Here is a 15,441-nt window from a genome sequence, read left to right as displayed (position 1 = left end):
ATTATGTTTCTTTGAGAGAGAAAAAGAGAAAAGAAAAAGTAAAAGAGAGAACTAAAATCCTTAGAACACAAAGGATCTGTAGTTTTAAATCTAGACCAAATTAAAGACATTCTTTCCCTACTACCCTCTGACCATATGTTTCCATACCACCATTTACAACCATACATACACATATTATTCAAGGGATCAAGTCCTATTGACAGGGCTAGTTGCTCTATCAAAATTGTGGACTTCTCAACAGTGAAATATACTATCCTTGTTTAGGACAGATTCCACCGAGTCCGAGGTATTGGTACTTAGGACCAAAAAAATAATAATACTAATCCTCCCCCCCCCCCTCCTCCCCTCTCATTAAACAACTAATACTGGTAATACAAACCCCCCCCCCCTCCTCCCCCCTCCTTAGACAGCTACTCCTCATGATTCTTCCCATTCCGGAATCTCAATTTCTTGCAATTTGAGCTTCTGTAGAAACTTTTTAAGTGGTTCCCCATCTTTAAGCACTTCTGTGACATTATCAACTGTTGCAATCAGTGCAAGGGGAAATCCCCATCTGTATAAGCCTCCTTTTTTCTTTATATCCTCTAGCACTGGTCTTAGCAGTCTCCTTCTCCATATAGTCCGGCTTGATAGGTCTTGAAAAAATTCTAGTTTCCAATCTTTATATTTAATATTCCTGTTTCCTTTTGTTTTTGCTAGTAAATTTTCTTTCTTTTTATATGATGATAATTTACACAGCGTGTCTTTACATTTAGTGCCATCTACTGTCCTTTCTGGGCCGACCCTGTGTATCCTCTCAATTCCGAGGTCCTTGGGTATATCATCTTTTAATATTTCTTTAAAAATATTTTGTACATATTCCGCCAGATCCTTTTGTTGTACCACAGACGGGATTCCTCTTATTTTAATATTTTCTCTCCTGCTCCTGTTCTCCAGGTCATCTGCTTTGCTCTTTAACCTCCTTGGCGGTATGGACGAGTATACACGTCCATTACCACCGGAGGTCGCCGCTCAGGCCCTGCTGGGCCGATTTGCGCCAAATAAAAAGCAGCACACGCAGCCGGCACTTTGCCAGCCGCGTGTGCTGCCTGATCGCCGAGCGCTAAGGGCTGGAACGTAGGCGGCTGACGTCAGGACGTCGGCTGACGTCCATGACGTCACTCCGCTCGTCGCTATGGCGACGAGGGAAGCAAAACAAGGAAGGCCGCTCATTGCGGCCTTCCTTGTTTATTCTGGGCGCCGGAGGCGATCGGAAGAACGCCTCCAGAGCGCCATCTAGTGGGCTTTCATGCAGCCAACTTTCAGTTGGCTGCATGAAATAGTTTTTTTTTTATAAAAAAAAAACCCTCCCGCAGCCTCCCTGGCGATTTTAATAGAACGCCAGGGAGGTTAATTCCTTAAGCCATCTGCTGTGTGTTGCTGCCTGCTTAGAGTGTTCCCTAGATAGGGCGTCCAGATTGGCTGTTTTTGTCTCCAGTGCTTCCACTTTGTGAGAAAGTAGTGTAATTCCTGTATAGGTCTAATTTTGTTGCTCACTGCCTCTTTTATTGCTGCCTGGACGGTCCCTGTCACTGCGGTCTCCATTCTTTTAGAGAATTCCTCAAATAGTTTCAGTAACTTAATCTCTCCTTCATCCACTTGTTGCTTATCTTCTCCTTTTTTGGGGGGATCCTGTTCCAGCAATTTAGACGGCCTCTGATTTTGTACAGTTACCGGATTTGGTCTTGATTGTTGTAGCTTATTAGCTGAAGAGACCAGCTCTGCTATCTTATTTTTATGCACAAGATTGTCTGGTAGGAGTGCTTGGTACGGTGTTATCAGCATTTGCTACGGCTCCATTATTGATATCAGGCGCTGATTGGTTAGCTGAAAAACCATAACTCCCTAATCCTTTCTCCCCTAATTTTTTGTATCTTGTATTAGATGCCATCACAGTAGGGAAGAAATCCTTCCTTCCCTTCCTTCCCCTCTCCTCCCCTCTAGCAGATAGCAGTAAATAACAAAAAAAAAAAGAGATAAAACTGTAAGACTTGTAATATTATACTATTCTAATTTTATTTATAACATGCATATAATAGGCGAACAGACAGCTCAGGACAGTTCAGGCAAATCTAGTAGTACAGACTGGACCAGCCAAAAAAATACAAGTTGAGAGTAGAGAGCAGAGTAAAGAGTAATGCAAAACTAAATGCAGATACAGATAGTATGGTATATAGTATGTATTCCCTGTAGTGTATATATATATTTCCAGTGGTGCGTAAACAGAGCATAAACAAAGCGTATACAGGCTTATCCGCTGTATCAGGCAGCGTAGTAGAGTTTAATATAGGTAGTGGATTGCTGGCGTAGCACAAGTATAATATAAGCTCCAGGTGAGTAATATCCCACAGTCTACAGCAGCGCATCACATAGCACCATGCAATGCAGAGCACAAAGTATATGCAGATGGTATATGCACACATGTATGCAAAGTATATGCAGATGGTATATGCACACATGTATGCAAAGTATATGCAGATGGTATATGCACACATGTATGCAAAGTATATGCAGATGGTATATGCACACATGTATGCAAAGTATATGCAGATGGTATATGCACACATGTATGCAAAGTATATGCAGATGGTATATGCACACATGTATGCAAAGTATATGCAGATGGTATATGCACACATGTATGCAAAGTATATGCAGATGGTATATGCACACGTGTATGCAAAGTATATGCAGATGGTATATGCACACGTGTATGCAAAGTATATGCAGATGGTATATGCACACATGTATGCAAAGTATATGCAGATGGTATATGCACACATGTATGCAAAGTATATGCAGATGGTATATGCACACATGTATGCAAAGTATATGCAGATGGTATATGCACACGTGTATGCAAAGTATATGCAGATGGTATATGCACACATGTATGCAAAGTATATGCAGATGGTATATGCACACATGTATGCAAAGTATATGCAGATGGTATATGCACACGTGTATGCAAAGTATATGCAGATGGTATATGCACACGTGTATGCAAAGTATATGCAGATGGTATATGCACACATGTATGCAAAGTATATGCAGATGGTATATGCACACATGTATGCAAAGTATATGCAGATGGTATATGCACACATGTATGCAAAGTATATGCAGATGGTATATGCACACGTGTATGCAAAGTATATGCAGATGGTATATGCACACATGTATGCAAAGTATATGCAGATGGTATATGCACACATGTATGCAAAGTATATGCAGATGGTATATGCACACGTGTATGCAAAGTATATGCAGATGGTATATGCACACATGTATGCAAAGTATATGCAGATGGTATATGCACACATGTATGCAAAGTATATGCAGATGGTATATGCACACATGTATGCAAAGTATATGCAGATGGTATATGCACACGTGTATGCAAAGTATATGCAGATGGTATATGCACACATGTATGCAAAGTATATGCAGATGGTATATGCACACATGTATGCAAAGTATATGCAGATGGTATATGCACACATGTATGCAAAGTATATGCAGATGGTATATGCACACGTGTATGCAAAGTATATGCAGATGGTATATGCACACGTGTATGCAAAGTATATGCAGATGGTATATGCACACGTGTATGCAAAGTATATACACAGCATTCAGCATGTATACAATACCCCTTCGTTGGCTGCCCGGTAGTCGTGCAGGTCCATGCAGAAATCACAGCTAATCCAAGGTGTCCAATCACAGATGATCACAGATGATCCAAGGCGGCCGAAAATGTGCGGCGAAGTGAGCAGCGAGGAACCAGTAGCCAGCAGCAGCATATAGGAGACCATATACAAGCCCAAGAACAGCACCAAAAAAACTGCACAGATCCGATCGCTCAGCACCAGCAACAGCTCCACTACCGGAGTGCAGTATAGTACAAAATAGTCAATAAGTTTCCCAACTCCCGACAACCAGCCAGAGACTCCACAGCTGCAGCTGTAGCCCCGCAATCCCCTCAGCTCAGGCAGGTCAGGCAGGCCAGGGAGCTCACGCTCAGGTCAGGTCAGGTCAGCCATCCTTCCTCCTTCTTTCCTCCAGGTTTCCTTCACAAGCTTCTTTCACAGACGCAGGAGCAGGCACGGAGACGGGACTCAGTAAACAGGACTCAGGAGACAGGACGGAAGAGGCGGAGGAGGCTGAAGAGGTCTGGGGGTCTGGAGTAGTGACAGGGAGTGACGAGGAGCAGAGATCCAAAGATCCAGAGAGACCCAGAGATCCAGCGCAACCAGCGCCACACAACGCACCTCAGGAGACAGGGCGGAAGGGAGGCGGAGGAGGGTGGAAGAGGGCGGAAGAGGTCCGTAGTAGCAACGGGGAGCAGAGGTCCGGAGATCCGGAGATCCAGCGCAACACAGCGGCTTAGCAGCTCAGCAGCATAGCACACAGGGTACACAGCACACAGCGCATTCCTGACACATGAGTTGTGTCACCAAAGGCCGCCTCTGACATTCTAGCGTTCTTCCTGCGCCGGTTCCTCTCCCGAGAGCACAAAAAGCACAGGTCCCAAGCAACCAACCTCCCCCGGAAGTGACCCGCCTCACATCACAGCCTCACTCCCTCCCCTCTCCTTTACATGAGAAATCTATACCTTTTCACAGACCATCAGGGGGCGCTGTATGGCTGATATTGTGGTGAAACCCCTCCCACAAGAAACAAGAAAAGTACGTACTCTTAGCAGTTTCCTGTCTGTGAACCTTGCTGCATTGTGGGAAATAGCTGTTAACAGCTGTTTCCAACTGCCAAAAAAGCATGCAGCAGCTACATCACCTGCCAACAGTAAAAATGTCACCATGTAATAAATGTCAGAATTTAAATCAGGGATTTAAAGGTTTTACAATGGAAAAACACTGACTAAATCATTTATACATAATTATTGTAAAAATAAAGCACTTTTTTTTATTACATTATTATTACATTATTTTCACTGGAGTTCCTCTTTAAGTATACCTTAGGACTGGATAGCCAGGCTAGACAAATTGTTGATACAGTATCCAGGGATCCTTAAAAATTACACCTGTCACTGTGTAGAGGCAGCCACTCCCTTCCTGTGAGTGGCTCCAATACCTCCGCGAGCGGGACTTGCAGCACGTGTCGTGCAAAACTTTCTGCTCACACTTGAGCCAATTCATGAAGCTCATGAAGAGATACCCAGGAGTGCGTACAATCCCGTGGGAGGACTGTGAAAATACTTTTATCAGTGATTGCAAAGTGGAAGTGGTAATACTGCATCCTCTTTTGTTTATGTTCTCATCATTCCTCATTTTCCCCAGGCTGCTTATTTATACAGTACTGTATATCCAACGCCGGGGCCATTTTTCTTGTCTTACAAATGTTATCAGGCATCAACTCACCTACAAAAAGCCTGAAGAGAGCATCAGACCATGGGTTTCACAATGACATATGACGCATGCGCCGCCCACTGACATATGACGCATGCTCCGCCCACTGACATATGACGCATGCGCCGCCCACTGACATATGACGCATGCGCCGCCCACTGACATATGACGCATGCGCCGCCCACTGACATATGACGCATGCGCCGCCCACTGACATATGACGCATGCGCCGCCCACTGACATTGGATGAATGCACCGCCCACTGTTTACTAAATCCAGAGTCAGCCAAAAACATGTTTACTAAAACAGAAGTTTTATTATATCAGAGTTATACCAGGCGTTGCTCTGTTAGACTTATAATGGAGATTGGCCAGGACCTAGAGAGGTAGTTTACTATACCCAAATGTTTACTATATCAGAGTTTATTATACCAAGATTATACTGTACCTTATCTTTTGCTGCTATCATATAGTATTATCATGCAAAATGGTTGCCAGTCTTCCTCTGTGAGGGCATAACAGTATAAATCTGAAACACAATCTCTAATATCATGTAGAGAAATCAGGAGATCCCTGGAAGATCCCGTCCAGTGTTGCCAACTCATCCCTTTAATTACTGACACATCTAAGTTATACAGGTTCTGGGGCTATTTGCACATGATCAGTGCTTTAACTGCATCTACCTAGCCCCAAAACCTGTATAATTCATATGTGTCAGTAATTAAAGGCATGAGTTGGCAACATTGATCCCGTCACAGTCACAGTGATCCAATCTCTCTGAATATCAGTCCTGTGTGTGTCCAGCGTAACATTGCTGGGAGATAAATCCCTCTCTGCTTATTTTACAGGACTTTGTGCATTCAGCTCAAATCTCCTCATGTTTCCTGAATATAAAACAGAGACACAGAGAGACAGAGAGAGAGAAATCTCCTTTCCTCAGTTTAGTCTGGATAAATGGGAGCTTCTAATATCCCCACATCTGCAGCTCACAGCAGGTAAATAACAATGTTATATACAACTTTCCTGGAGACTTGCATTCTTATTTTCATTTTATCAGGCTGAATTCTGACTCAGAATTGTGCATAGCAGCCACATCAGTGAGATGAAAATTCTGATTCATTTCACTCCCAACAAGAATAAAAATTATCTTTTCAGCTCAATTTAGTTATCAGGAGAGTTTGCACAGTTAGATAAAAGTGTTTTGGCTTTTATTTAGTCTTTAGGAGCCTTGGCTGTATGCAGCAGCAGACCCTGCCTCATTTGCATATATAGAGCACCTAGTTTATGAACACTTGCAATAGGAAATAAAAGTAAACACAGGCAAGTGCGAACTAGGCTTAAGGGGCCCATACACTGGTTGATTTCAGCCGTCGATTCTATAGAATCCATTGGAAATCAATTCTATCAAATTAATCGATTAATTTGTGGACGATTTCCAACAATTTGATCTATCTGACAGGATGGAAAATCTGCTGGCAGCAGATCGATGGCCCATAGAGTTGCATTGGATCTAATGCTCTAATAATGCATTTAGATCGATTTTCAATAGATTTCCAATATTTTTCATTAGATTTCATTCTGAAATCTATTGGAAATCTGTTCCTAGTGCGTGGCACACATCAGATCGATTCCTGTCAGATTTGACTTGACAGGCATCTGACAGAAATCTAGCTGATTTTTACATTTCTCACACTCAACACAATTGGCTGTTGCTGATTGCTGAGTACACATCGCTGGATGTAAGTGTTTAGCGGAGCTTGAAACCCACCTCCCTAAGGCCTCTTTTTCACGGGCATTTGAACTGTTTGCTCAGCAAGCAGTTACCGGGGAGCAGTGAGCAGTTACCGGGGAGCAGTGAGCAGTTACCGGGGAGCAGTGAGCAGTTACCGGGGAGCAGTGAGCAGTTACCAGGCAGCAGTAAGCAGTTACCAGGCAGCAGTAAGCAGTTACAAAGCAACAGTAAGCAGTTACAAAGCAGCAGTAAGCAGTTACCAGGCAGCAGTGAGCAGTTACCAGGCAGCAGTGAGCAGTTACCAGGCAGCAGTGAGCAGTTACAAAGCAGCAGCAAGCAGATACCAGGCAAGCAGTGAGCAGTTACAAGGCGGCAGTGAGCAGTTGCAAAACAGAAGTGAGCAGTTGCAAAACAGAAGTGAGCAGTTGCAAAACAGAAGTGAGCAGTTACCAGGCAGCAGCGAGCAGTTACCAGGCAGCAGTGAGCAGTTGTGAGAGGCTTTTCCCTGCCTATCAACTGTTCATGGAAAAGGGGCCTAACAGGAGCCGATCTGCAGCAGGAGACAGATTTTTACCTGTGAGCAAATATTGCCTTGATAAAGGGGTCCTATGTGGCTCTGAAAACATTGGCCATATGCTTTTACAAGGAACTAATAAAGATTTTATTTGGATGTGTCAGCTCTTTACTTTGTTGAATACTACATAGAGGGCGTCATCCCTCTTTTCCAGTTGTTGCACTCCCCTCAAAGACAACATGTTGGATCCTTTACTGTGTGTGAGACAACACTACAAATGTGATTCTCAACACAAGTGTCTGACAAGCAGGGATTTCTGTACAAAACATTTCCCACACTCAGCACCTGAATAGGCCTTCTCACCAGTGTGACATCTCTCATGTCTGACAAGCAGTGATTTCTGTACAAAACATTTCCCACACTCAGCACCTGAATAGGCCTTTTCACCAGTGTGACATCTCTCATGTCTGACAAGTAGGGATGATCAATGAGATGCAAATTCTTTGATGAAAATGTATGCAAACTTTTATGCAAATATATGCAGTTTGAAAATGGACCAATCAATCTAAACCCAGGTTTAAACTAATTGGTCATTTTTCAAGCAGAATAGATTTGCATAAAAATTTGCATAAACTCTAAAGATTTTGCATCTCTTTGATCATCCCTACTGACAAGCAGTGATTTGCATCAAACATATTTCCCACACTCAGCACATGAAAAGGACTTCTTATTAATGTGAAATCTCTAATGTTTAATAAGGCTTCCTTTACCACCAAAACATTTCCCACATTCAAAACCTGGATGTTTTCTCACCAGTGTGAGTTCTCTCATGCTTGACAAGGTAAGATTTGCGACAAAAACATTTCCCACATTCAGCACATGAATAGGGCTTCTCACCAGTGTGAGTTCTCTCATGTATAACAAGGTATGATTTACCACTAAAACATTTCCCACACTCAGCACATGAATAGGGCTTCTCACCAGTGTGAGATCTCTCATGTATAACAAGGTCTGATTTACCACTAAAACATTTCCCACACTCAGCACCTGAATAGGCCTTCTCACCAGTGTGACATCTCTCATGTCTGACAAGCAGTGATTTCTGTACAAAACATTTCCCACACTCAGCACCTGAATAGGCCTTTTCACCAGTGTGACATCTCTCATGTCTGACAAGTAGGGATGATCAATGAGATGCAAATTCTTTGATGAAAATGTATGCAAACTTTTATGCAAATATATGCAGTTTGAAAATGGACCAATCAATCTAAACCCAGGTTTAAACTAATTGGTCATTTTTCAAGCAGAATAGATTTGCATAAAAATTTGCATAAACTCTAAAGATTTTGCATCTCTTTGATCATCCCTACTGACAAGCAGTGATTTGCATCAAACATATTTCCCACACTCAGCACATGAAAAGGACTTCTTATTAATGTGAAATCTCTAATGTTTAATAAGGCTTCCTTTACCACCAAAACATTTCCCACATTCAAAACCTGGATGTTTTCTCACCAGTGTGAGTTCTCTCATGCTTGACAAGGTAAGATTTGCGACAAAAACATTTCCCACATTCAGCACATGAATAGGGCTTCTCACCAGTGTGAGTTCTCTCATGTATAACAAGGTATGATTTACCACTAAAACATTTCCCACACTCAGCACATGAATAGGGCTTCTCACCAGTGTGAGTTCTCTCATGTATAACAAGGTCTGATTTCCCACTAAAACATTTCCCACACTCAGCACATGAGTAGGGCTTCTCACCAGTGTGAGATCTCTCATGTATGACAAGTTGAGATTTCTGACCAAAACATTTCCCACACTCAGCACATGAATAGGGCTTTTCACCAGTGTGAGATCTCTCATGTCTAGCAAGGCTTGCTTTCTGTTTGAAACATTTCCCACACTCAGCACATGAATATGGTGTTTCACCAGTGTGAGTTCGCTCATGTATGAAGAGTTTTTCTTTAGCGCTAAAACATTTCCCACACTCTGCACATGAATAGGGCTTCTCACCAGTGTGGCATTTCTTATGGAATGCAAGGCTTGACTTATACCCGAAAAATTTCCCACACTCAGCACATGAATAGGGCTTCTCCCCAGTGTGAGTTCTCATATGTTTAACAAGGTCTGATGTAACCCTAAAACATCTCCCACACTCAGCACATGAATAGGGCTTCTCACCAGTATGAGATCTCTCATGAATGACAAGGTTTGATTTAGATCCAAAACATTTCTCACATTCAGCACATGAATAGAGCTTCTCAACAGTGTGATATCTCTTGTGTCTGACAAGCTGTGATTTACTTGCAAAACATTTCCCACACTCAGCACATGAGTAGGGCTTCTCACCAGTGTGAGATCTCTCATGTGTGACAAGGTCTCCTTTTTGTCCAAAGCATTTCCCACACTCAACACATGAATAGGGCCTCTCACCAGTATGAGATCTCTCATGAATGACAAGGTTTGATTTAGATACAAAACATTTCTCACATTCAGCACATGAATAGAGCTTCTCACCAGTGTGAGATCTCTCATGTCTGACAAGCTGTGATTTACTTGCAAAACATTTCCCACACTCAGGACATGAATAGGGCTTCTCACCCGTGTGAGATCTCTCATGCCTGACAAGGTCTCCTTTTTGTCCAAAGCATTTCCCACACTCAACACATGAATAGGGCTTCTCACCAGTGTGAATTCTCTCATGTATGACAAGATTTGATTTCCAAACAAAACTTTTCCCACACGTGGAACAGGAATAAGACCCTCCAGCAGGGGGAGAGCTGTGCTGGGTATGAGGCTCCTCAGGGTTAGACAGGTGAGGGGAGTCTGGGGGAATATTTGGTGTAACCGGGATATCTGCAGGAGACTCTTGTCCAGTGACATCTGTTGTACAGTCTGTGGATCCAGAGAGACAAGTCTCTGAGAGGTTCCTGATGCCGGGACTCCGCGCTGCAAATAGAGAAACATCATCACTTCCTGTTAGAGAATTCTGAGGGGAGGAACAATTATCATTATAGATGGTCAGTGAGCTGCTGAGAATTCAAAGTTGATGCAAAGTTTATGTAGATTAGAAATGGACCAAATACAGCAGCTGCAATTCTTGGTATATAATTAGCATACTATTTGTACCATCTCTGAGTTATTTGTATATCACTGACCATCACTAGTTATCAGCCTGACAGAGAGCTACAGAAGGTTGTGCTCATTACAGGCGGCCAGTCACATGACTATAACCTTGCCCTGCATGATAATTTTACGTAGCTTGGAATTCAGCCAATTAAGTGTATTTTCTGCCAAATGTTAGTTGCATACAATTTGCATTACATTTGTATACAAGTCAGAGTTATTTGCATCTCATTGACCCTCTAAAGCATTGGCTTTACACTAAAAAGCAGTAAATTATAAAGCTTGATGAGACAATGGGCTCTATTCACAATACATGTGTGGTAAAGACATTTTTCTGTGAAGGTATCATAAAACAAAAAAAGTGTCACTTACCTGGTGCTTCTAACAGCCCCCTGCAGATATCCTGTCCTGCATCGTCACTGAAGAATCCTCTGTTCCCTGCCGCGGGTCACAGTCCAATTATTCGTCTAGACGAATGTCACTGCGGCTGCGCGGCCACGCCTGTCCTCGCTCACTTCCCCGGGAGCGTACTGCGCAGGCAAAGTGCCAGAAAACTTTGTACTGCTCTGCGCAGTAAGCTCCCAGAGAAGTGAGCGAGGACACGTGTGTCCGCGCAGCTGCAGTGACATTCGTCTAGTTAGACGATATCACGCTCGGTTCTAGACGTATACACAGAGGTCTAGATAGAACGTAGTCAAAACGTAAGCTAAGGTCCTACACGTGAGATCAGATGGCTGAGGTACAAAGGCTGAGACAAAGGCTAGGTCAATAACAGGCTAGGGTCATACACGAGGAATCAGATGGCTGAGGTATAGAGGACTAGGCAAGAGAGTGGTCAGTAAAGCGAAGGTCAAAATCTAAAGTCAGTCAGGCAGTCGCATTAATATACAATAATTGAGTAATGAAGTCGCACTGAAATACAATAACAAGTTTATCACTGAGTGACAAAGAGCCCAGCAGACCAGCGTACTGATTGCCAACACGGGCAATGACTGAATGTGATACAAAGGTTTAAATGCTCTAGAGCCCGCCCAAGGCCGGCCCCACCTACAGCAACCAATCAGAGTGTCAGCTTGCGTGTAAGCTGACACTAAACCCTCCGATGTCTTAGTGTGTAGGACGACCGTCTTCAGGCAGATGCCCTCCTACTGACGTCACCAGGGATTCCCTTAGCGTCCTGGTTGCCATGGACGCCGGGGGCGGGGCCAGAGGAAGTGCGTCACCCTGAAGAGGAAGTGCCAGGACGTGCGAGTGAGTCTGCCGAGAACGGGGCATCGCTGGAGCCAGTAGGTGAGTTCCTTACAGACTAATAATTGGACGGTGACTCGATGCAGGGAATGGAGGATTCTTCAGTGACGGTGCATGACAGGGTAACTGCAGGGGGCTGTTGGAAGCACCAGGTAAGTGACACTTTTTGTTTTAAGATACTGTCACAGAATTACCGTATTTTTTCCACATTCACAACATTTTTTCCAAGAGCAGATAAAGGTTGGTAAAAGAGTGCGATAACCGGTAATAGTTCAAAAAAGTTGTTAAATGTTGTTGTTGTTGTTAAAAGTGGGGAATAAGTGGGGAATAAGGCTATTTGCACATGATCAGTGCTTTAACTGCATCTACCTAGCCCCAAAACCTGTATAATTCATATGTGTCAGTAATTAAAGGCATGAGTTGGCAACATTGATCCCGTCACAGTCACAGTGATCCAATCTCTCTGAATATCAGTCCTGTGTGTGTCCAGCGTAACATTGCTGGGAGATAAATCCCTCTCTGCTTATTTTACAGGACTTTGTGCATTCAGCTCAAATCTCCTCATGTTTCCTGAATATAAAACAGAGACACAGAGAGACAGAGAGAGAGAAATCTCCTTTCCTCAGTTTAAATCTATTAACCCTTCGCACACTCACATGCAAATGTTCACACAATTGCATTCACAGATTCACTCATCCAGGCACAACTGTTATCCCTACAGCTAAATTAAAAGCCAGGGTTTTAGTTCACAGAAGAATGCATTCTTATGCTTAATCACCTATACTGCGCCGAAGTACCCAGGTAAACATAGGTGTCCTAACTCTGGCCCTGTAACATGCATAGTGCAGACATGCAAACACATTCATTGCATCAAACCTATCAATGGATTAGGAGCACACATCCTAACTTCCTCTCCTGGGAAAGACAGTGTTTGTCAGCATGCAGACAGCTTATGCTGGTGTATGCGCATTGTGCACATGGACACATAACATTAGCTCCCTTGTGCGATTGGTAAGATGCACTGTCTTTCCCAGGAGAGGAAGTTAGGATGTGTGCTCCTAATCCATTGATAGGTTTGATGCAATGAATGTGTTTGCATGTCTGCACTATGCATGTTACAGGGCCAGAGTTAGGACACCTATGTTTACCTGGGTACTTCTGCGCAGTATAGGTGATTAAGCATAAGAATGCATTCTTCTGTGAACTAAAACCCTGGCTTTTAATTTAGCTGTAGGGATAACAGTTGTGCCTGGATGAGTGAATCTGTGAATGCAATTGTGTGAACATTTGCATGTGAGTGTGCGAAGGGTTAATAGATTTTTGCTGTTTTCTAGCCACACCCCCTTCAGCACCTCCCTTTCCCTAATAATTTATTTAATGTCCTAACTAGAGGCGATGTGCCTGGATATATGTATGTTTATTCTTATCATTGACCCCTGTGGCTAGGGTCCAATTCGGTGCACTCCCCCTTCCCCTGTATGTTTGTCAGCATGCAGACAGCTTATGCTGGTGTATGCGCATTGTGCACATGGACACATAACATTAGCTCCCTTGTGCGATTGGTAAGATGCACTGTCTTTCCCAGGAGAGGAAGTTAGGATGTGTGCTCCTAATCCATTGATAGGTTTGATGCAATGAATGTGTTTGCATGTCTGCACTATGCATGTTACAGGGCCAGAGTTAGGACACCTATGTTTACCTGGGTACTTCTGCGCAGTATAGGTGATTAAGCATAAGAATGCATTCTTCTGTGAACTAAAACCCTGGCTTTTAATTTAGCTGTAGGGATAACAGTTGTGCCTGGATGAGTGAATCTGTGAATGCAATTGTGTGAACATTTGCATGTGAGTGTGCGAAGGGTTAATAGATTTTTGCTGTTTTCTAGCCACACCCCCTTCAGCACCTCCCTTTCCCTAATAATTTATTTAATGTCCTAACTAGAGGCGATGTGCCTGGATATATGTATGTTTATTCTTATCATTGACCCCTGTGGCTAGGGTCCAATTCGGTGCACTCCCCCTTCCCCTGTATGTTTGTCAGCATGCAGACAGCTTATGCTGGTGTATGCGCATTGTGCACATGGACACATAACATTAGCTCCCTTGTGCGATTGGTAAGATGCACTGTCTTTCCCAGGAGAGGAAGTTAGGATGTGTGCTCCTAATCCATTGATAGGTTTGATGCAATGAATGTGTTTGCATGTCTGCACTATGCATGTTACAGGGCCAGAGTTAGGACACCTATGTTTACCTGGGTACTTCTGCGCAGTATAGGTGATTAAGCATAAGAATGCATTCTTCTGTGAACTAAAACCCTGGCTTTTAATTTAGCTGTAGGGATAACAGTTGTGCCTGGATGAGTGAATCTGTGAATGCAATTGTGTGAACATTTGCATGTGAGTGTGCGAAGGGTTAATAGATTTTTGCTGTTTTCTAGCCACACCCCCTTCAGCACCTCCCTTTCCCTAATAATTTATTTAATGTCCTAACTAGAGGCGATGTGCCTGGATATATGTATGTTTATTCTTATCATTGACCCCTGTGGCTAGGGTCCAATTCGGTGCACTCCCCCTTCCCCTGTATGTTTGTCAGCATGCAGACAGCTTATGCTGGTGTATGCGCATTGTGCACATGGACACATAACATTAGCTCCCTTGTGCGATTGGTAAGATGCACTGTCTTTCCCAGGAGAGGAAGTTAGGATGTGTGCTCCTAATCCATTGATAGGTTTGATGCAATGAATGTGTTTGCATGTCTGCACTATGCATGTTACAGGGCCAGAGTTAGGACACCTATGTTTACCTGGGTACTTCTGCGCAGTATAGGTGATTAAGCATAAGAATGCATTCTTCTGTGAACTAAAACCCTGGCTTTTAATTTAGCTGTAGGGATAACAGTTGTGCCTGGATGAGTGAATCTGTGAATGCAATTGTGTGAACATTTGCATGTGAGTGTGCGAAGGGTTAATAGATTTTTGCTGTTTTCTAGCCACACCCCCTTCAGCACCTCCCTTTCCCTAATAATTTATTTAATGTCCTAACTAGAGGCGATGTGCCTGGATATATGTATGTTTATTCTTTCCTCAGTTTAGTCTGGATAAATGGGAGCTTCTAATATCCCCACATCTGCAGCTCACAGCAGGTAAATAACAATGTTATATACAACTTTCCTGGAGACTTGCATTCTTATTTTCATTTTATCAGGCTGAATTCTGACTCAGAATTGTGCATAGCAGCCACATCAGTGAGATGAAAATTCTGATTCATTTCACTCCCAACAAGAATAAAAATTATCTTTTCAGCTCAATTTAGTTATCAGGAGAGTTTGCACAGTTAGATAAAAGTGTTTTGGCTTTTATTTAGTGTTTAGGAGCCTTGGCTGTATGCAGCAGCAGACCCTGCCTCATTTGCAT

The 15,441-nt window shown here is 43.1% G+C and overlaps 2 protein-coding genes across 3 annotated transcripts in view; one reads left to right on the top strand and one right to left on the bottom strand.

Moving 5' to 3' along the window:
* The window catches only part of LOC137535392 (zinc finger protein 665-like), a 976,927-nt gene that overhangs the window by 693,862 nt on the left and 267,624 nt on the right, over positions 1 to 15,441 (top strand). The window lies entirely within an intron of this gene.
* Positions 1 to 15,441, bottom strand: part of LOC137535857 (uncharacterized) — a 532,348-nt gene that overhangs the window by 381,624 nt on the left and 135,283 nt on the right. The window contains exons 8-10 of the mRNA XM_068257740.1: positions 9,232 to 10,400; positions 8,448 to 8,697; positions 7,944 to 8,117 (exon numbers count right to left, since the gene is read on the bottom strand). Coding sequence (XP_068113841.1) covers positions 7,944 to 8,117; positions 8,448 to 8,697; positions 9,232 to 10,400 — 1,593 coding nt within the window. The remainder of the gene's footprint in view (positions 1 to 7,943; positions 8,118 to 8,447; positions 8,698 to 9,231; positions 10,401 to 15,441) is intronic.

The sequence above is a fragment of the Hyperolius riggenbachi genome, chromosome 10, assembly GCF_040937935.1.
Source record: "Hyperolius riggenbachi isolate aHypRig1 chromosome 10, aHypRig1.pri, whole genome shotgun sequence".
Taxonomy (NCBI): domain Eukaryota; kingdom Metazoa; phylum Chordata; class Amphibia; order Anura; family Hyperoliidae; genus Hyperolius; species Hyperolius riggenbachi.
Note: the sequence above shows the minus strand (reverse complement) of the source record. Positions and strands in the feature narration are given on the sequence as shown.